This window comes from Leopardus geoffroyi, chromosome B1 (genome assembly GCF_018350155.1).
Source record: "Leopardus geoffroyi isolate Oge1 chromosome B1, O.geoffroyi_Oge1_pat1.0, whole genome shotgun sequence".
In the NCBI taxonomy this organism is placed as follows: domain Eukaryota; kingdom Metazoa; phylum Chordata; class Mammalia; order Carnivora; family Felidae; genus Leopardus; species Leopardus geoffroyi.
In genome coordinates this window covers 108,875,754-108,898,813 of record NC_059327.1, presented here as the reverse complement: position 1 = coordinate 108,898,813, position 23,060 = coordinate 108,875,754, and the positions used below count along the sequence as shown (strand labels likewise).

Below are 23,060 nucleotides of genomic sequence, written 5' to 3'. Positions count from 1 at the left end.
AGAAGAGAGTAGGTTTGGGTCACAGGCTGCCATCAGGACAGATGTAATGTTAATTAACCACAGCAGCACAGTCTGTCCCCAGGTCTCTGAGAGCAGTGAAAGGTCTCCCTCGGGGTCTCCAGATTCTGGTGCTTCAGAATGAAGCCTAGACAGGACAGAGGTGGGGCTGCACTAGCCAGCTTGTAATTAGTTATTCTTCCATTGATTCTGAAGTGATTATCTTTTTAAAATCTGCTTTTAGGGGCGCCTGGGTGGCTCAGTTGGCTGAGCATCTGACTTCGGCTCAGATCAGGATCTCATGTTTCCTGAGTTCGAGTGCTGCGCAGGCTCTGTGCTGACAGCTCAGAGCCTGGAGCCTGCTTCTGATTCTGTGTCTCCCTCTCTCTCTGACCCTCCCCTGCTCACACTGTGTGTCTCTCTCTCTGATATAAAATAAAAACATGAAAAAAATCTGCTTTTACGTATCTGGAATTGGGATGTGTTTTACATTGCCCACAACTAATAGGAAGTCTGCTGTTTGTTTTTGGATAGGGGGCTAAGTATATAAAAAAATGATTGTTTTCTCCAAATGTCTCAAGATCTTTCTTTTTTCTTACTCCTTCTTTTAATTTTTTTCTTCTTACTCCTTCTTTTAATTTTTTTTTCACATCCTTCATTTCTTGGTATTCGTCATGTCAAAGTATTATGTACAATTATTGAAAATGTCACACTGTGGGAGTACTGGCTCCCCCAGCCAAACTCTGGGACTTCTCTTGGTTCCAGTTCCAGCCCATGTCCAGTGCCAGTGTCACAGAGCCAGGCTCCTTCACCCTGGCTTGTCCTGAACAGCTCTCCAGGGAGGGAACAGGGGACGGTGCCTTATTCTCCCTACCACCAAGTCAAGGCACCTGGGGAAACGAAATCAGGCAGTACTAGAAAACAAATCTTTGTGTGTCCAGGTCAGGATTATAAAAGATAAAGAAAGGAAATATATTAACATGCAGTATTTGATTTTGATAAATATATTATCCATATTTCCTTATTCCACCTTTTCTCATAAAGGACCTAAGACCATTTAACCCTGAAAAAAAGATAAAGTGATTATTTTTATTGTGACGTTCTCTTCTCAATAGCTATATGTGTGTGTGTGTGTGTGTGTGTGTATATATATATGTATATATAATTATTTTATAGCAAAATCATAAGTATGAAATGATTATTTTAATTGTATAGGGATGGAAATATTCATAGTAATATAGTGAGGGAAGCACCTGTGTGTACTACTGATTCCCTGCTTAATGTTTGATCCATTATTGTGATAATTTTGATTTCATTTGCATTTGGAAAATGATAGAGTTCTACCCCTAGACAAGGAGCAGGAAATACCATAGTGATAGACTGTGGGTTTGACCTGTCATGCTGGTTGGAAGCCTGGGGAATACTCTTCGGAGACCAGACATCCGTGCTCCGTTCTCGCTATGCCATCTAGTGGAGCAGTGTGCTTGCTACCTGTTTGCCGGCAGAGGACTGAATGCGATTTTTTAACTTACATGGTATGTTTATTCTGTAACATGTATGCACAAATACTGGCAACATACATAAGAAGTGGTACTGCTAGTAAGTGGCAGGTAATGTGTTCAAAGAGTCCTTAAAAAAGCTGCTACATACAAGAATAACTAGTAACATCCCCAGGATGAAAATTAACAAGAGAAATCTAACACTGCAGATACGAACATGTATTATAAAATAACAATAAATAAATCTCGTTGGCACTGGCACAGGATCAATGGGACAGGATAGAATTCAGAAATCCACTGAGCAGGTGGCATTTTATGTAAATGAGGACAAGAATAGCTATCCATTGGGTTATAAATAAAGATGGATCCCAGCCTCATTCTTTCCTCCAAAAAGAGAGTCTAGATGATGAAGGGTTGAAAATTCAAGAAATGAAGCTATCAAACTAAAAGAAACTATGGGTATTTAAAAGATAATCTTAATGTGGGAAAACTTTTCTAAATATGTCAATAGGCCCAGAAGCCATTTAGGAAAAGATGTTTTATCCTTAGAGCAAAACAAAAAAGTTGACAGAAAATTATAAAATAATAACACTTAAAGGTAAATACGTATTCAATTCTTTAAGTCAAAATAAATTAATATGTTGACATCATCTAACAGAGTGCTATGTAAAGAGGAGAGAGAATAAGAGGTAAAAACAATTTGAATTTGTGTTTCTCTGGCTAGCATGTGAGGCTAAGCATCTTTCCATGTGAATGCCATTTGTTTTCCTTCTGTGAAATGGGTGTTTCCTGATGTTCCTGGAAGTTCTTTTTCTCATTATTTTGTTTTGGATATCAATCTTTTATTATGTATATTAAAACTATTTCTGCATATTATTATTATTATCATGCTTTTTTAAAGTGTCCTTTATTCTCTGGAAGTTTTATTGTTCTGTATTCAGATCTGTCAGTATTTTCTTTTTTTTTTTTTTTAATTTTTTTTTTCAACGTTTATTTATTTTTTTTGGGACAGAGAGAGACAGAGCATGAACGGGGGAGGGGCAGAGAGAGAGGGAGACACAGAACCGGAAACAGGCTCCAGGCTCTGAGCCATCAGCCCAGAGCCTGACGCGGGGCTCGAACTCGCAGACCGCGAGATCGTGACCTGGCTGAAGTCGGACGCTTAACCGACTGCGCCACCCAGGCGCCCCAAGATCTGTCAGTATTTTCTTTATGACTTCTGGGATTTGTGACTGGACCAGGAAGGCCTTCCTTGCCCAGAATAAAATTATCTTTGGGGGAGTTTTTTTCAAGTGCTTCATATATTTTCATTCAAAATGGCTTTTTAATTCTTCTCTAATTTATATTAGTGGAGAGATCTAAACTCATTTTGTCTGAGTCAGCGGTAGATGACTCTTTTCTGAGGAAAACTGCTCAGTTTCTTCTTTCTGAGGAAACTGCTCAGTCTCTGAGTGCACAGCAGTCTGGCACTGCCTGCCACCCTCATTCCTCACTCTTCTTAAAACCGGACATTTTATCGAGATGGCTCTAAATTCTACAGTGCATTTTAATATCTAGAAGGAAAATTTTCTTTTCCTGTTCTTTTTCAAAACCTTCTTGGCCTTTCTTATACATTTTCTTTTCCAGAATAATTTTGGACTCAGCTCTAGTTTCATAGCAGTCCTCTTGAAATGTAGGCTGGGAATGCAGTGAACTTAAAAAATATCATTTCCCTAATATTGACGTTTCCTTCTTGGCGCATGTCACATCGTTCCACCTATTCAGTTTTTCTTTTTTGTCCTTCAGTAAACTGTTCTTCATGCACGTCTTGTGCATTTTGTTAGGCTTACTCTACTCTTATGTATAATTTTTGTTGATACAGTAAATGAAGTGTTTTTTATTTTTATTTTTTTACTCTAAGTTTTTAACTTCAAGCGAACATTCTAAAGTACCTTTATTTTAACTGTTAAATTTCTGAAATCGGGTTTTTTTTTTTACATTGAACATATTTATTGTAAAGGTTATTATTTTTTGAGAGTTGTTATAAAATCAATTTGCACTTTATAAGTGATGGGGTCTTAAATTCCAGAAAATACTGTATATGTCTATAGAGGCAAGATGCCACCTGGGAACTCTCATCCCTTGGAGAGCCAGGCATACCTTTCATGAAGTTCCAGTTCCAAAGTCTTCACCATGAGCTCAGCAAATTCGGGATCTCTGCAGACTCTGGCTCCTTCAGCTCTTCATGCAGCCTGAATATCACCCTCATTAGCCAAACCCAAAACTCAACTGGTGTTTTGTGGGAACATTTTATGTTTTAGGTTCCCACAAAATATCAGTCACACCAAACGTTCTGTGAATTTAGGCTGAGGATGGGAGATCAAGGGAGGAGCTGGTTATGTCCAGGAGACCAGTGTCAGGCTCACTGTTTCTTGACCTCTGACCTTTCGCTTCCCCTCTTCCTTCAGTCCCCAGGAATAGCAGTTTGGAAGTCACCTTGAGGCCTCAATTCTAAGCCAAGTGGAGTATTGTCTTCCAAAAATACTGAGTGCTTTTCCTGCAGGGAACTCGAATAAGTAAAATTTTCTCTGCTCCCTTTCGTATCAATGAAAGCTATATACTTGAATTGTAAATGTATTGTAAATGGCTAATGCGTATGGTTAGAAAAAATCTGGAAGATACATTAATGGATTTTATTTTATATCACATAGAACAAAGAACAAATAACAAGTATTTATTGCATAGAGTCCATTGAAACTCAAAGACCTTTTAAGTCCTTGGGAAACAAATTTTAAATAACATTATTACTGTAAGGCTTAGTATATCTGAATGTAAGCTTTTTTTTTTTTTTAAATGGCATTGACCCTGAAATTTTAATCTTTAGAGAATTGGGTAGTAGGTGATAAAGTGCTTGAAGATGAACCATAGGGATAAAACATAGTATTCAAGTCATTCTACCGTGCAGCATTTATATTTGTTTTAAGTACATCTGGCTTAGTACTGAATCTAAAATGAAAATTTTAAATCAGTTTGCTCTTGTTTCTTACTTTGAATCCACAGATAACACTGTTATATTTTCAGCACATGTGCTGTTCTTGGTAAATGGAGTAGAATACAAATTGAAAACTTTAGTAATTACAGCTTGTTTTAATCAGGAGCTAGAAGGGTGTGCCCCCTTCTGTCTTCATCCCAGTTATCTGGTGACACTATTCACTAACTCATTTTGGGCATAAAATGTGGTCCCCTCTTCCCTGTTAAGAATGAGTACTATAGGGGCGCCTGGGTGGCGCAGTCGGTTAAGCGTCCGACTTCAGCCAGGTCACGATCTTGCGGTCCGTGAGTTCGAGCCCCGCGTCAGGCTCTGGGCTGATGGCTCAGAGCCTGGAGCCTGTTTCGGATTCTGTGTCTCCCTCTCTCTCTGCCCCTCCCCTGTTCATGCTCTGTCTCTCTCTGTCCCAAAAATAAAAATAAACGTTGAAAAAAAAAAAAAAAAGAATGAGTACTATAGAGCTGTTAATACAGATGTCATTAAGTGATTTTACAAAAAGTGGGGAAAAAAAAGAAAACAAAGAAAAGGAAGACATGTTGGGGCCTGATGTGTCATATAAATATTTTGTTTTGAGCTGTGCGGTGATGTCATTGTGATGATACTTCTTCCCTTGCAGTTAACTCCCAGCCGCAAATCAGGGTATACCAGAAAGTGATGTGAAATGCAAAAGGCATGGGATACACTGTAGTAATTCATTCATCCTGAACGAGAGACCCGCAGGGTCTGGAGATGGAACTGTGATGGCTCACTCTGCACATTATGAATACAGAGTGGGTCTGGCCTGTTGTCATGCCTGTATTATGGCAAAGGTGTTGTGTATGGACAACACATTTGTTTTCCTCGTAGTGGAATTATGTGTTCCTCTCAGTGCTGTGGCTCTATTAGTTTTCATATGGGAAAGTGATGCTCGATGTCTTTGACAAAGACTTATTCAAAGGGATAACTTACCATAAAAACAAGTTTGTGCCTACAGAGCGAAACAAAGCAAGGATAGTATCCCTTAAAACTGACTGCTTTCATTTTCAGTGTAAATCAACCATACTGGCAAAACTTTGTTAATGTGTCCTCCTCCAAAATGAGTGATTCCTACAATGTTAGAATTGTCCCTCCTTAACATTGGATCTGCTATGGCCCAGCATGTGTTGGGTGTAGAAGGACAGGTTTGAGAATTTAGCATTTTCCCACACAACGAGGGAGAATAGCAACCACTGGACATCTCCAGAACCCCTGGATGCCTCACGATAGCACATATATGATCTGTGTTCTGTATGAGTTAGAGAGATATTTAGAGAAATGATAAAATTCATTAGGCCTATGGATCTTTGGAACTATTAGCAGATTCCTTCTCTTTCTTATCATAATACAGTATGAGTCCACAGATGAAAATTACCAAGTGTAGACCAAATGGAGTAGAATATAAATTGAAAGCTTTAATAATTCTTTTACAGTTATTTTACAGCCCACTCCTTTTATTTCTAATGTTAATTTTTGAGAGAGAGAGAAAGCATGAGCAGGGGAGGGGCAGAGAGAGAGGGGGCAGGGGATCCTCAGTGGGCTCTGTGCTGACAGCAGAGAGCACGATGTGGGGCTCGAAATCACAAACCGTGAGATGATGACCTGAGCCGAAGTCAACTGACTGAGCCACCCAGGTGCCCCGAAGTCAGCCCGTTCCTAAAATAAAATCTTCCTGGGTGGGGGTGGTCATTAATGTTTTTGTTGTATGTCCAGTCCACATCTTTCACTTGTATCCTTATGCAGATTTATCCCTGACCATGTTTTAAACATTAGTTTTAATTTTTTGACTGAGATCTGAGGCCATTAGCTGCTGATTTTTTGTTGTTATTTGTCTGTCTTATCAAATTACCTGTCTGCCCTCTTTATTTCTGTTAGCGTTGTCAGATGAAATATCTGAAACAAAAACAGTTATTTAAAGGAAAGCTTTGTATCCTCTACTTACTAATCGTTTAAGAAGATTACCTGAAGGCTTTTTAAAAACTGGGCTGTTGATGATGCTGATTATGAAATATATTGGCCTTTCATAAAATCAACTGCTGCATTTTGACTTATAGGATCTCCAAATGTGGGTAAATGGTGCTAATGAACATGGCTTTGTCCTGGTGTCTTTCGGAGCTGGTGTCAAGTATCTTTCAGAAGACATTGCTAACAAACTGGCTGGAGCTCTGGGGAGATTGCCCCAAAAAGTGATTTGGAGGTAAGGTAATAGCATCAATTGTTTCTTCACTGTGTATTTTTGTTATCCCCTTGCTTAACTTGCAGGGCCCTGTAAAGCTAGCACATTGGTTCCCCAGCAAGATTAGCAGGAGCTTCTCCTAACTTTTCATTTTTGTTTCTTAGTGTAATGAAATCTAGCGACTAATTTATAAGACTCTGTGATGGATAAAGAAAGAGACATCAAGCCTTGGAGCATAGAAAGAAAATATGATGCAAGGGCGCCTGGGTGGCTCAGGGGGTTAAGTGTCCGACTCCATTTTGGCTCAGGTCACCATCTCACAGTTTGTGAGAGTGAGCCCCCCATTGGGCCCTGTGCTGACAGCGTGGAGCCTGCTTGGAATTCTCTCTCCTCCCCATCTCTCTGCCTCTCTCTCTCTCTCTCTCAAAATAAAATTTAAAAACATTAAAAAATCTTCAAGAAAAAAAGAAAATATGATGCAGAATGATTTATCCTTGTGTCAGATGCATTTTTTATGTTACCCTAAGCTTTATATCCTTATTTACCCTTCTGTTAGTGTCATTTAAAAAGTTGCTTTAATTACATGCATTTCTATATACTTTCTACATATCTGCAAATCAGTGTTGGAATGAGGTAGAAAATGATAGATGAATGCATAAATAAGCAAAATATTTCATGGAACCTTTTGTCCTCTATAAATGCTTTTTATTTCTTTTACCCCCCCCCCCCAAAAAAATATAGGCCTTAAAACCGCAATAACTTGCCAGTTAATGCTGGTTAAAACAGATCCTTAGATTACCCCACTTCCCAACAAGTGTCTGTGTCAGTCCACCATGTAAAAATCTGACGTGAACACTATTTACCATGTATTTATTTAGTACCTGCCAGTGCCGCTGGGCTCTGGGGATACAGCAGTGAACATCACCCCCCCAGGTCTCAAGCTGTTACAAGTAGGGTCTGAGTAATATGTCTTTTTCCTTTATAACAATGGTGTAAGGATTAGCTCCCACTTTTCCTGGCTGAGCTATGAAATGGATACATATTTTATTCCAACTGTTTAGGACTTCTTCCTTTGGATGCCAGATCTATTGCATTTCCTCTAAGGGCTTAACCCAGAAAGCACCCTTCTGCTTCATTTAGGACAGTTTGTGTCTGCTCAGTTCAGACTCGTGTCGTTCTCTCAGTTGTGAAGTATGTTCATGGTTTATCTTTCATAGATCAAGGCACTAAATGACTTAATTATAAACTCTGCCCCACGGAGTGCCTGTCACTGGGGCCAAGCTGGAGGAGAGTACTTTCTGGTTTCTTTCAATTCTCACACCTTCCCGTAGGCTCCACGTGTCAAAGATCGGAGCTATAGACTGCTTAGTGGTGGCCCTCCCAGCTTTTTCATGTTTCTCTTTATGGGTTCTGCTGGAGAGTGACTTTCTAGCCCAGGTTTATTTATGTGCTTCTCACCTCCAGCCCCCATCTCTGTGATGGGGTGAGAAGAGCCGAAAGAAAATAGATCTCAGTATGAGAGTGTTTTTTATTTCTCTTACAATCAATGAAAATGTGAAAAAGAAACATAATTAAAATTTTGTTGTTAGTAAAGCCTGGTTTCCTTCTTAAGATAGCAATAAAAGATCATTTAACATTTATTTTAAATCTAATAACTTAAGCACAGAGTCCATACCAAGAGTAAAGTTCGGTTTTTGAAAGATTCATTGTCTGATGTACATTTTAGGTTTTCTGGAACCAAACCAAAGAATCTAGGAAACAACACTAAGCTCATAGAATGGTTACCACAAAATGACTTGCTTGGTAAGTCAGTGACACGTGGGTACTTACTTGGCATTTAGATTTTAACTGAGTAAATGTGATTTTTGTATTTGAGCAGTTTATACAATATGTGGGTAGTTTATGGTAGAGTCACTAGAATGCCTAGTATCTCATGTTAGATTTCAAACCAACAAGTCAGATCTTTCTTTGTTGGAAAATGATTTGTAAAATATAATCATTTTATGTCTGTAAATTAAGGTTTTTAGACCAGTCACCAATTTTAATTTTCTGGAAAATATGCTTACTAAGGTATATAAACCAGCAGTGGATGAAGTTATACCTGATTAGACTAATCAGCTAAAGGTAGTAAAATTAAAACAGTGAAAATGTAGATTTGTGTTATAATTGTATTACAGATGTATCTGACTAACCTGAGAAATTCAGAGTTACTCATAAATTTGAAACTAAAAAGAAGGTCAAGAAAACATTTAATTCATCTTATCTTTATTTGTTTCATCTGTTCATTTCCCCTTAAGTCATCAGAAATTTTTGAAACACACATTTATTTATTTAATTATTTATTTATTTGAATTCTGATCCTTAACTAAAAATTAAAATAACAGTTATATGAATTTATTTTAAGATATTTGATTGAAGAAATTTAACTCATTTTGTTGTCTTCAATAAGCATTGATAGTAAAACCATAAAGTAATTTCATTAATTTCTAGCAAAACATGATGCTGTATTAACCTTTAAGATATTAAGGAAATTATAAAAATATTATTGATTTGGCAATATTGACATCATTTGTTCAACAATACTAAAATCTAACAGCTATATAAGCTGCTTTAAATTTTAAATTACATTATTAAAAATAGGCTTTGAAAAGTATTTTTTAGAAGCTAAAATGGCCATCCTAAAAACCAGCAAATTGAATTTTGCAACTAAAAAACAGTGAGGAATTTTCTTTATATAATTCCTTTTCATCTAGTTCTTCATATATGTTATTCTATAAATGACAAAATTGAATAAGAAAAAGGGCAATTTACCTTCTTAATATTTGTATTTTTTTTTCATGTCTTTACTATTATGACTTCAGATTCCATAGAAGGTAGGAAGAAGCAGAGAATTTACATAAGATAACCTGGACTATCAGCTGTTTCAGTGCAACAGTGTGATGCTGCTCTCTGGGAGCATTGAAACTGTTAGCATGGTTTTCTTCTGAGAGCCTCTACGGCAAGGTGTAGCTACTCAGTGGTGCACACCCAATGGCCCTAAGTTCAGAGCTCTTCTGTGTTCCTCAGAACCTCAGTTCTCTGCCTTTGCCAAGATCAGTGTCCTTTTTTATCATTAGGCCTGACTTTATGAGTCCACTGTTGGCTTCTAACAATGATCAGAAGATTCCTCCAGGATGAGAAATAGGAACCCAACCATTATCTTTCCCCTTTCTTCCTTCCATACTATCCCTTGCCCTCCACACATCAGCACTGTCTTATTTTTCACTGCTGGGCTTGGTGGTAAGGTTTTGTTCAGAGAAGAGGTTTTGCTGCAAAAAAAAAAAAAAAAAAAAAGTTTGAAATGCACTGAGAGAGCAGATCCATTAGGTGGGCTGAGTTGAGAAGCCACTTGTAGGCAAAGGTGACACTAAGTAATTCTAATAGACATGGAGTGGGAGAGTCCCTGCACCCTACTGAGACCAAGGTTCTACATACCATTTTATACCTGGTGTGTGTATATTTAAAAGACTTCTATTTCTGCAAGCTGTAATTCCTTTCTGGCCATAGCATACATTTCCTAAGTGCAATGTTTCCTTGTCCTACACTAATACAGGGTTTTCAGTTTCAGTACCTTTTATGAAATATTGGCTGCTCACAAGGGGATCTGTGTTTTGAAATACCTCATTAATTTTGATAAATTGTCTTCTTTTATCCCCTTGACAACTCGATGCTACATGATGTTCCATCTCTTACAACTAATTTTTATGTGTCAGTCCCTACTTGTTTATATACCTAAACTGTGAAATTGGACCCTAAAATTGTGAAGCCAGGAGCTGACATGACTTGAATATTGTAAATACTTTGTACCATACAGTGTTCCTCCTTGGATAAGCACATAAACTCTTCCTGAACTTTAGGAATCTAGCCCCACATTTTAACATGTTTTTTTTTTTTTGTTGTTGTTTTCTTACAAAATGTGTTTTACTTTAAGATAAATGCCTGGGGATCCAGAAGTGGATGTCTGTTTGTAGCAGAATGTGGTTGCATCCTGGTATTTTTGGCATTTCTTGCTTTTGTTGACTTCCTATTTAGTATTGACCTTTTAAATAGATGTTGCTAGCCAGTTGATATTTATGTTTGAGGGAAAGTTGTAATATTCTCTAAAAAGCTATAGATTTTAAATTTATAAATTTAAAAATGACTCTTAATTGATATATACAAATCAATTCACTATTTATATAACAAGCATTTTAATTGATATAGGGCAGAAATCAGTGAAGTTATGCCTTTAAAAATTCTGTATCTAAAATATATATTTAGTGTAGTGTTGACTTTTAAGAGATTTCTGGAAAATCTCTTTTTTAGAGTAATATACAATACCCTAAGTTGTTTTCTTTTTTAATCCTTCTTTAGGTCATTCCAATATTAAAGCCTTCCTGAGCCATGGTGGTTTGAATAGTATTTTTGAAACTATGTATCATGGTGTACCTGTAGTGGGAATCCCACTCTTTGGAGACCACTATGATACTATGACCCGGGTCCAGGCAAAAGGCATGGGGATATTGCTAGAATGGAAGACGGTTACTGAAGGAGAGCTATATGAAGCACTGGTGAAAGTTATCAATAATCCCAGGTGAGTTTACAATGAACATGAAAGCAGATGAAATATATATACCATAGCATATTGTCAATAACCAAGTATTGCCAAGAAGTTGTCAATAAACCAATTATAGGAATATCCTTTACATTCCTGTGTCTAAATCCTTGTGCATGTTTTCTATAATTTTAAAAATAAAAATGGCAAATATATATATATATATATATATATATAGCCAGCCATGTATGACCTTGAATAATATTCTACCAGGATTTGCCAAATTGAGGGAGAAATTACAGTGGGAACAATCATCAGGTCCCTAAAATGTGTCAAATTTTATTTGTTCTTTGTCTCATTTTAATACTCATAATATCTGCATATCACTATTTTCACTATTCACATTGTAAAGATGAGGCACTTGAAACTCAGAGGGCTTAAGTAATTTGCCCATAGTTGCACTAAGCTATTAGAGTAGATATTTGAACCAGGAATGTCTGATTACAAAGCTGGTGCTCTTTGTATTGACTGGTGCTAGGTTTCCCTAGGACTGAGTATCATTGAAACACAGAGATTTATTTACATAGTTGCAGAACTAGTCTGAATCTTTAGCTTTTTTAATTTTTATTTCTTGAATGTCCCCAGTTAACCACTGAGTTTCAAATAGTCTAGAGAGCTGGCCTGTGTAGTTTTAAAACAAAGCAGTAGTTTTCCCTATTTTTTCATGACATTTAATTGATCTTGCATTTCAAATGGCAGTAATATTTGGAGGACAGTAAGCTTTTTCTATTTTTACCTGGGGCATATGGCTTAACACTTGGATTGGGAAACATTGAGATGTTCTAAGAAACAACCAATAATAGGAAAAATTCTCTCATTTAAAATGATGCAGCTTTCATATAAAAGGCTGGGTTCAAGTGCACTGAGGTTCATTGTGCTGCCTTACATGGGCTCAGAGGCAGCCATCATGCTCTGACCTCTTAAAGGATCCAGTGTCTTGGTCACAACTCTGGCATTTGGAGCAATATGTTCTCTAAGACGTGGGGTGCTTGAGTATGGGGATCCCTTTGTCTGTGTTTTATAGCTCTTCTTTTAAAGTTGAGTGTTTTTCAAGTCATGATGTTTTTATGGAAAATGATATATGTCTTTCAGGACTTTTTAGAAAGGTTTGTAGAATGCAGCCCTAAAGCAGAGTTTATGGGGGGATAGTTACAGAGCTACTGAGATTGGATTTGTTCCACAGAGAAAAAGCAAAAGGCTGGATTATCCACATACCGTCATTCTGTCAGTGTTCTTTGAGATATAAACAGGGCGACACTATAGTCGTAGGTCACATTGCATGAAATCCCAGTTATGCAATCTTCATGTATCCATAAGTACTCTGATTTCAGAATATTGACTATTTTAGAGGGTATTTTCATTATACATATATACATACATGCATATATATGTACTGCGTGTAATGTTATATATGGCTTCATGGTGTTGTTTTTCAACTCCTTGTCCTCTGTTGAATAAGTATAATATTCTCACACCATCCCTTAATCTTATTTTAAATCAGAGGCAGAATTAAATTTAATTGCTAAAAAAAAAGGTATTGAGACAAAGTGCTGCATTTTTCTTCATCTCTCCCTTTTAGAATCTAATAAATGTACTCCTCTTCCTGGTTGAGATTCATTGGTTAATAGAATTTAAAAGCATATGGAGAGAAGAAGTATATGTGGGCAAGAGGTGTGGCATAGTATAAAAAAGCGCTGGGGTTCAGAGACAGAAAAACTGGAATCTGAATCTCAACTTTATAATCATAATCAGGTTGCCTAGTCTGTCTAATTTTCATTTCCCTCTTTCAAATTTATTTTATTGCCTTAACATAAGACAATGTGTTTAAAGCATTTAACACAGTGCTTGGCACATATTAGGTACTTAATAAAGAAAAGTGGCTTTTATTATTTTCCTCATTTTAGAGTGAGAAAGTCTAAAATATATTGAACCTTGTATCTCCATGATCATTCTGTGTTCTCCCTCCACTCCGTAGCTACCGTCAGAGGGCCCAGAAGCTTTCAGAAATCCACAAGGATCAACCTGGTCACCCTGTCAATCGGACTGTCTATTGGATAGATTACATTCTTCGTCACAATGGAGCCCATCACCTACGTGCCGCTGTCCATCAAATCTCTTTCTGTCAGTATTTTTTACTGGATATTGCCTTTGTGCTTTTGCTTGGTGCTGCCTTGTTCTATTTCTTCTTGTCCTGGGTGACAAAATTTATCTATAGAAAAATCAAAAGTTTGTGGTCTAGAAATAAGCATAGCACAGTTAATGGACATTACCATAATGGAATCCTCAATGGCAAGTACAAAAGAAATGGCCATATTAAACATGAAAAGAAGGTGAAATGAGCCAACAGCCCACATGATAGTAACCAACCTGTTCAGTCACTGGATTTTTACTGCTATAATTTAGTCTAACAACTACTAAAAGTAAAATGTCAGTAAACAATTCTAACACTCCCTTATTGGATCTTACTAACAGAATTCTGTGGAATTAAGATGGCTGTAAAAAGCACAAACCTAAAATGCAAAAATGTATTTTATTTGAATACTGATATAGAGAGTTTGGGCACTGAACCTTTTAGAAGCCTTAATTATTTAAATCAATTAAGTGACCATGTCAGACCTTAGTTTTGAATCTTGATATGTGTGTGTCCCAGAAGAGAAATGGTTTCTTTTCTCTTAAAAAGATTTGTTTGTGTGCATGTGTGTATGGGTGTATGTTTCCTAATTAAGGGAATTTTTAGCTGGCTGCTTGATATATTTGTTGAAGGTACAACACATTCAAGAATGAAATAGAAAGACAGGATCCAAATGTTTCTTTTCTAGAATTTAATATATGTGAACTCAGAACACTACCATGAAAGAACACTTTTCCCTCAAAACTGAATGCAGTAGGAGAAAATGAAAAGATAAATGGCACCTTTTTTGTACTTCTTGGTTCGTTTGTTTGTGATAGTTTTTTTTTGTTTTGTTTTGCTTTTTATTTTTGTTTTCCTTTTCTTACAGACCGTGGGCACTTCTGGGGGAAAAATACATGCAATTAAGTACATATATAAATTGGTTGTCCCATTTTACTTTTATTTTCCCCTTACCAATAATTTGTCTCTAGAAGAATTTTATAGTCCCTTCTATTTCATTTTAGTGAATAACATTATGTTAAATGCATAATTCAGACAAAGCAACAAAGCTCTGACTTCTGTTCAAAGTACTGAAGACTATTGCTTTTATGGCATCTTTAAACAGGGCTGTTTGAATGTTTTTGTAACCGATGGCTTTTTTTATAATGTACCTTTTGAATGTTCAGGTGTTAAGATTTCCAAAGTTTTAACTTTAAAAAACGATCTTCTTCATCCCTTTTGTTGTCTGGGCCACACAATCTATATTTAACATAGGTGCCAACAGTTAATTAAGTGGAGCATTTACAGTTCTCTATACTGGTACCTACTTTGTCTGAGAAGTTTGAGATCTCGTTAACAAATCAAACTTTACATATTATGCAGAAGTGACAGAGAAATTGTATCACTTGTTTATGAAAATGAGTTTCTGTTTCCCTCTTCACTTCTTCACCACCCCACCTCAACCCACCTCAGTAGTGTTTTCCAGTCATTGTGGCTAACATGGAATAGTGACAGTATTCATTTGAGGATAGGGATGCAAGTCACACACATAAAATCAGGACCTCCTGGCTGACCATTCACTAGTTGGCAACTATGAGTTTATTCCATGTCATTCTGTTTACCTAGCATTTGCACTACACATGTTGAGTGTATGCTTTATTTATTCGTAGCTTGAAATCCCATGGCTGACAGCTGAGAGTAGAAATATACATTTACCTAATGACATTCACTAACATGGGAAGAGTTGTGAAAATTCTAGAATGCTGTAAATCCTTGTCATACACTATGACATACAACTTCATTGCACTCCCACCAGGAGCCACTCTCCTGTACTTAGAAATAATGTCACAAGTAGTTTTCTAATGTACAATGCAGACAAACGTACTGCTCTCTGAATACTTGAAGAAATGGTATTATACATATAAGCCTATTAGTTATACCTTTTCACAATCTTATCATTATGTTGCCGTTAAAAGGGAAAAAAGGCACAGGCGATGAATGGTGGGATGGCAACAGGCTTAGAGTGTATGAATGAGTTGATTTTACTTTTTTGGAATTGGATGAAGTTGACAGTAGGCACTCACTGGATGATTAAGCATAAATTAATCTCCACTGTGATAAAAACTTAATAAACATGATTTAAAAATAGAGAAATGTTGTTGGAATAAAATTTTTATTCAGATTTTATTTCACAATATTATGTATATCCATTATAAACATGTTTCTAAGACATGTCTCCCAACTTTTATATGTGTATATGCGTGTAAAAAACAGTATGTTACCTGTGGGAATATTTTTATTATTATTAAACAGAGGGATTTACCTTATAAGTACATCAACATGGATCTTAAAATTATCCCAGAATTAAAAATGTTAAGTGTAGGTATTTACTGATCACTGTTGTTGGTTTTTTGTTTTTTGTTTTTTTTCTAGAAAGCTTATTGTTAGCCAGTTTTTGGTAAATAGAGTGATTTTAAATTTTCCACATTTGGGCTAGATTCTCTAATAAAGTAAAGTTTTCAAGAAGGTATTTATTCATTTGTTATTTAAAAAGAGCCTCTGCAAATATTTTCATAGCTTGTCATCATCATATCAAATGCAAATGAGACATTGATCCATTTTTCCTCCAGAGCCATAACTTTTAATATCCCTCCACATAGACATAGGGGCAGAATTTGGATGCCCAGGATTAGAGGGAGCTAATGTTTGGGTGAAAGCAATGGTTTATGATTGAAGGTGAAGCAAGCTAGAGATTCTTTCCTGGGAATATAGAAACCTTGTGTTACAATATGAGGACCTAGTCTCAGACTCCCAAGTACTGCATAGATCATTTTCTGGTAAGGTCTTGTCTGGTGTTTATCAGCTTGGGTTTGTTGGTACTGTCCTCAAAGAATCACCTCTGAATGTTATACAACCGCACGTTCACCCCCAACCCCTAGATTTTGATATACAGCACCCCTCTCCAACTGAGCTGGAATCCACCACACTGGGTCCTCAGATGACTGTCCTTCAAAAAAAACCTACTCTGTGATCTGAGATCTATCCCTGCCCTCCTCCTTCCCTGCTAAGTAGTGGTGAGACACTACAGAGTCAAGATGTAACATTCTGGGTTTTTTTCCCCCACACATTTCCTGCTTCTGCCAAGACTACAAGAATGTTTGTGCTTGAATGGTCTGATAGATTCTGATAACCTGCCTCAGAGTCTTGTTTCCAGCTTTGCACTATAATTGGGCATATTAGACATTGTAATTAGATACTATGGAGCATAAAACACGCACTGAAATTAAAAGGAAAGAAGTTCACTTTATTGTGAAAACATTTTACGGGCTATTAATATTTATAAATGGTAAGTATCTTCTCTGAAATACACAACTGTAGTGAATTAAAGAATATATATTTATTCGCTAGAAATTAGGAACTGCCATGGCAGAATGGCATTCATTCAACATTCAATGGATGCCCATCACACCCCAGACAATATACCAGATACCAGGGGAATTTACAGATTAGAAGGTCAGTCTCTCTTTCAAGATGCTCATGATCTAGTGGGAGAGATGGACACATAAGTAATTATAATGTAAAGTGCTGAGAGCTATAGCAAGTGTATATGCAGGGTACTGTGGCAGCACTGAGTTCAAGGTGACATTGAACTGCACGCTCACTACTAGTTTTGGGGTTGTTTGTAATCAACTCCCATGGCATTAATTGCTTAATCCAGAACACCCTCATAATTTTTTTTGGCAGATAGTTGTATATTGAACTCAAGTTCTGATTGTCTGAGGGTCCTAACTTTGAAGGTTAACTCCATCATTTACTAATCTTTAACTTTGACATTTCTTATTTGTGTAATGATAATTACCTCATGGGCTTATCATGAATACACACTCACACACACACACTCTGTAATGGCCACTATACTAAATGTTTTAAACACATTGTGTGTAGGTATGTGCATGTGTTTAAAACATTTAGCATAGGGGCTCCTAGGTGGCTCAGTCAGTTAAACATCCCACTCTTGGTTTTGGCTCAGGTCTTAATCTTGGGGTTTCCGGGTTCAGGCCCCGCATCAGATTCTGCGCCAACAGTGCGGAGCCTGCTTGGGATTCTCTCCTCTCTCTCTCTCTCTGCTCCTTCCCCAGCTTGCTTTCTCTCTCAAAAATAAATAAATAAACTTAAAAATAAAATAAAACATTTAGCATAATGGCCGGTGTAAAATGAGCGCTCGAATCAGTGGTTGGTTGTCCTGGACACTTGACTAGACTAACCTCTGTCACAGTAGTGCGCTTTCAGTTTTTGAGAGTTGTTTGAAAAAACATGTTTCATTCATTCATTCACCAACCATTTACTGAGTCTTCATTCATCCAGTGGTGCCCTAGATGGTCACAGTTGTCCTGTCTTCTCCCTGCATAGCCCAACTCCTCACCAAATCCCCAAATCCTGCTTAGATCGAAGGGACGCACCGTGAAAAACAATTTTTTTTTTTAGTTTAAAAATGAGAGAAACAAAACAAGGTGACAAAAGTATTTCAAATACAATTCAGTCATCTGTTTTGTTGAAAGTATAATCCATTCATTTTCACTTTTGCTTCTAAGTAATTCAGCTGGTTTGTAAATATAAAATCACATTAGAAAATGCTTATTTATAACTGGTTTAATCCAAAACTTTGCAATAGAAAAATTTCAAATTTATATAACAAAGTTTAAGAATTATATGAATTCTATCAGTGAAAATTCCCAAAATATGCATTAAGGAGATTTTATCCTCCTTATTTCTGAAAGGATAAGATTTTTAGCCAGCGTTTAAAAAATACTTTCATGCAAAAATGTCAGTGAAATTTGTAGATGTCAGCAAAACCATTTTTCTAATGAATTTCAGTTATAAATACCTCAGAAATCCATGCAATTAAAATACTCAGATTGTCATTTTTCTACAAATTCTGCAAAATGTTTCAAACTCCCTAACACTTGGGTGTTTGAGTTGTTAAGGTGGGGCCAGGGGAAGGATGGCGTGGATGCTCTTATTTTTCAAAATATAGAAACTAAAAGGCATACAATAATTATGGAAATTTTTTACTTTTGGGTAAATAAGATATAATTTAAGAGTGAATTCATATAGTCCACAGGATTACTGATATTATGCTTAGTTTATGTAATAAAACCAGCAGAGTTTTTTCAACAGAGCAATACGTAATCCAAGTTGACTGAAAAATAAGAACTACATGTAAAATTATGTTATTCAAATAAAACAATTATAATTGTGTAAATCTACTCCAAGAAGTCTAACACCAACATTAACTATCTCAGGTATTACAAAGCATTTTCATTTATTAAATAATAAAACCTGAAGTCCTCACTGAACTTTATACCACTACACATATTTTATTGCTCTGTTGGTTTCTATCTACAATTAGTTTTTACTCATTTAGTAACCTATTTTGTGCAGTAAGTGATTATTCCTTATTACAGAGGCAGAATTAGCTTGACTTCAGTATTCACACTTTTAAAAGGTAATTTCTACTAAGCCATGGGTTCTTAGTCCTAATACTAAGATCAATTTTCCATTTAGGTCAGAAATAAGTAAAAGATGATGTAACCATGAATAACTTGCTATTGAGATTTTAGATAGATAATTTTGCTATTGAAGGATCTGTTATTCTTTTACTTACCATGGTACTGCATTAAAATGTCAAATATCTAATGTTTGAAAGGAAGAATTTTTTAAATTTATGCTAATTTTAATTTAGTTACCCTTATGAAATTTTGGCTGAAGTCCATGAGTATAACTTTTAGCAGAAAATCAGAAGTTTTGAGTATAAGTACATGAAGTAAATTGCAGGTAATGTTAAATTTCGTTAATGATGATGTGTGGTGTTCTATACCTTGTTGAGTGCATTTTGTTTACAAATCAAAGGGACTGGCAGTTAGAGACCAGGTGTCTAGAAAAGCCCAAGGCTATGATAGTCATGAAAATCATCAGTTCTGCTTCTGATCTTGATTCTGCCCTTTGGATATAACAAGAAGTTCAACTTTTGAGTAAGTAGACAGTTCTAGAGTACTTAAAAATGCCAGTGTATGGGGCACCTGAGTGGGTCAGTCAGGTAAGCATCTGACTCTTGATTTCACCTCAGGTCATGATCTCAAGGTTCATGAAATCATGCCCTGCACTGGGCTCTGTGCTGACATCATGGAACCTGCTTGAAATTCTCTCTCTCCCTCTGTCTCTGCCCCTCCCCAACTTGTGCACGTGCTCTCTCTCTCAAAATAAATAAACATTTTTTTAAATGCCAGTGTGAAAAAAATTAGTTAAGTTTGGCCAATAGAAAAAAAGCAAATGTATATACCAAAGTTTTAAAAACATATAAATATATAATGTTAATAGTCTCTTTTGCATGTGTGTGCATGTATATAGTTAGCATTTAAATTATACTAAACAATGAACTCAAACCAAATATTCCTTCTCTATTTTTTTAAGAAGGGTAGTATTATGGGGGCGCCTAGGTGGCTCAGCCGGTTAAGCATCTGGCTTTGGCTCAGGTCATGGTCTCACAGTTGGTGAGTTTGAGCCCCCTGTGTTGGGCTCTGTGCTGTTAGCTCAGAGCCTGGGGCCTGCTATGGATTCTGTGTCTCTCTCTGCCCCTTCCCCTCTCACACTCTGTCTCTCAAAAATAAATAAACATTAAAAAAACTTTTTTAAAAAAGGAGGGCAGTATTATAGACTTAAAGTCTATTTCAAGAAACAAAAATTTCTTTGAAACCGAATAGAGTTCAAAAGAACTAGCAAGTTTTAACAACTAGTTTAAAACATTTCTTGCTAAAATATTGTGAAAGTAAGGTGAAATTGTCATAAAATCAAGCCATTCCTCTGAATATCTTCTTCTTTCTGGAACTTTCATCTTCTTATTTACTCTGGAAGAAAAATATTTTGAGATTTAGAAGTTTAAGTTACATTTAGATCCTAGTTATGAATTACATTTTCTCTTATGATTTCAGCTGACACATGACAGTTTCCCATTGAGGGGGTCTCAAAAAGATGAAAGCAAGAAACATTTACTCAGGTACCTCTGATCAATATAGATCCAAGAGAATGGATAAGTCGATTTTACCATTTGTGAAAACACAATTAACTTTGAGTACGTCAGCCTCTAGTTCTAGATTTCATACTACATACAGTACAAGCTGCTTTCCTCCCTGACCTGGTCTCCCCTACCTACTCACCTCCAAGCTTTTGGTTTCCTCTCCTGGATTTTCCACTGTTCAGTGTTTTTTGAGCTGCCTTACCATTTCCAGGTGCATGGTGCATAGAGTGTGCTAACGTATCTACTGATGCTTTTGTTTTTTAACAGACTATGGAAACACAATTGGAAGTTCAAGGATCCCAAATTACAGAAGGCTAAATTGAGAAAATGTCCAGCTGTGTTAAAATCTCTTTTGTCTACTCTAGATGAATGCCTTTTAGGATGTAAGGCCCATCAAAAACAATGAATATACAGATGGTACCTCCTTAGGGGTGTGGGGAGGAAGGCTGTGGCTGGATGAGCACTGCACCCCCTCAGGGCACTGCCGGGCCCTTTGGCTTTGGAACCCCATGAACTGGTTTGTTCACATAGTGATCTCTAAACTGTCAAGTCATGCATACCCCTGCTTAACCCCCACTTGATTAGTCAAAATTCTTAAACAACTGGTGTGTACAAAGAGAGACCTTATCTTCTCCAGTGGAAGCCTGCCTCTTACATTCACTATTGGTGCTCCTAAAAGGATCTGCCCCAGGATGTATTTCATCTCTGATTCTCTTGATGCTCACTTATTTAATAATGTTCCTATCTCTGATATTAACAGAAGATGCTGGAACTGCATCCAGCTGTCTGGTAGGGCCAAAGAAAGACCCAGGACTGCTACATGGTGGGCATTCAAAAATTTATCTCAACCTGGGATTGCAGCAGGTTCATCTTCCATGTAGCAATAAACAAAAAAGTGTGGGTAGCAAAGCAAGGATGACCTGGAAAGGAGGCCGTGGTTTCAGATAGAAAACTACCTCAGTTGGGGCGCCTGGGTGGCGCAGTCGGTTGAGCGTCCGACTTCAGCCAGGTCACGATCTCGCGGTCCGTGAGTTCGAGCCCCGCGTCGGGCTCTGGGCTGATGGCTCGGAGCCTGGAGCCTGTTTCCGATTCTGTGTCTCCCTCTCTCTCTGCCCCTCCCCCGTTCATGCTCTGTCTCTCTCTGTCCCAAAAATAAATAAACTTTAAAAAAAAAAAAAAAAAAAAAAAAAAGAAAACTACCTCAGACTGCCTCTTCTGCTTTTCACAATGTATTTTTTATGCAGTTGGTCTATTTCACTGATATTCCAGAGAGGTTTATCTGAATTGGATGGATGGTTTCTCCAACCATGCAATTTGTATTTTGGAATAGTAATCCATCTTCTTAAAAGTTTTATCTATCTATCTGTCTACTATGTATCCATCCATCCCACCAGAGAGAAGGTAGGAAGGAGCAAAATCAAGCAAAGACCTTCAAAGGTCAAATATAGAACCCAGAGAGGTCTATGGAATTTGAAACATGCAAGACTTTGGCAATATCCAGGTATCTATAGGTATGTGGGCCCTATTATGTCACAGATGTTCTAGCAATGCAGCTTTCAACAGAAAAAGATATGATCCCTGAGAATATAGCTTTACCACTGGGGGAGTAGGTAGAGTCACCTCATGAGTTTACACACATGAAGATGGAAAGGTACAAAACATCTCTGCTGGCTACTGTTTATTTTCTCAAATAAGAGGGAAATGAGAGCAATTTAATAATTTTTAGCCTTCAGTTTTAAAAGTAAATAGATTAGGGGCACCAGGGTGGCTCAGTCAGTTAAGCGTCTGACTCTTAGTTTCGGCTCGGGTCATGATCTCACGGTTCATGAGTTCAAGCCCCTCATTGGGCTCTGCACTGACAGTGCAGAGCCTACTTGAGTTTCTGTTTCTCTCTCTCTCTCTCTCTCTCTCTCTCTCTCTCTCTCCTTCTCTCTCCCTCTCTCTCGAATAAACATTAAATTAATTAATTAATGTAAATAGATTAAATTTAGCATTGATTACATGGAATTTCAATTTTATGGCCAAGTGTGTCCTATTGATCTACCAGTTTCAGATATCAGCTCTAGTATTTCTTCAAAAGAATTAAGAGCTAAAAAAAAAGCCCCCTTATTTCTATATCAGAACTTTCTCAGTTTCCCAAACACCTCTTCTCCATAGGCATCTATATTTCCATCTCCTATTCCTCACATCACTGGTTAAGAAACTACCCTTTATGGGTAAATAAAAGGCTATTTATGGTAAATGTTTACAAATTCTTTACATGACAGATTCTTTGAAAATTAAAAAGAAAATAAGCAGATGGGGGAACTAGTACAATTTTAAAAGAGGTTTTAGATTATGATTTAATGCCATCTATATTGCTTTAACTTTTTATTCTATTAAATGAATAGTAGCTTTCTAGTTTCCTTCTACATCATCACTTTATACTATATAGGCTTTAAAGTTTCAGTCTTGGGGCACCTGGGTGGCTCATTTGTTAAGCATCCAACTCTTGGTTTCCGCTCTGGTCGTGATCTCATGGTTTTGT

General features: G+C 36.9%; 1 protein-coding gene across 3 annotated transcripts in view; it reads left to right on the top strand.

The window, feature by feature from the left end:
- Positions 1-15,844, top strand: part of UGT8 (UDP glycosyltransferase 8) — an 86,668-nt gene extending 70,824 nt beyond the window's left edge. For all 3 annotated transcript variants that reach the window (XM_045469217.1, XM_045469236.1, XM_045469227.1), the window contains exons 3-6: positions 6,594-6,736; positions 8,442-8,518; positions 11,108-11,327; positions 13,324-15,844. In XM_045469217.1, the coding sequence (XP_045325173.1) occupies positions 6,594-6,736; positions 8,442-8,518; positions 11,108-11,327; positions 13,324-13,687 (804 nt within the window). In that variant the 3' untranslated portion in view covers positions 13,688-15,844. The remainder of the gene's footprint in view (positions 1-6,593; positions 6,737-8,441; positions 8,519-11,107; positions 11,328-13,323) is intronic.
- The last annotated feature ends 7,216 nt before the right edge of the window (positions 15,845-23,060 follow it).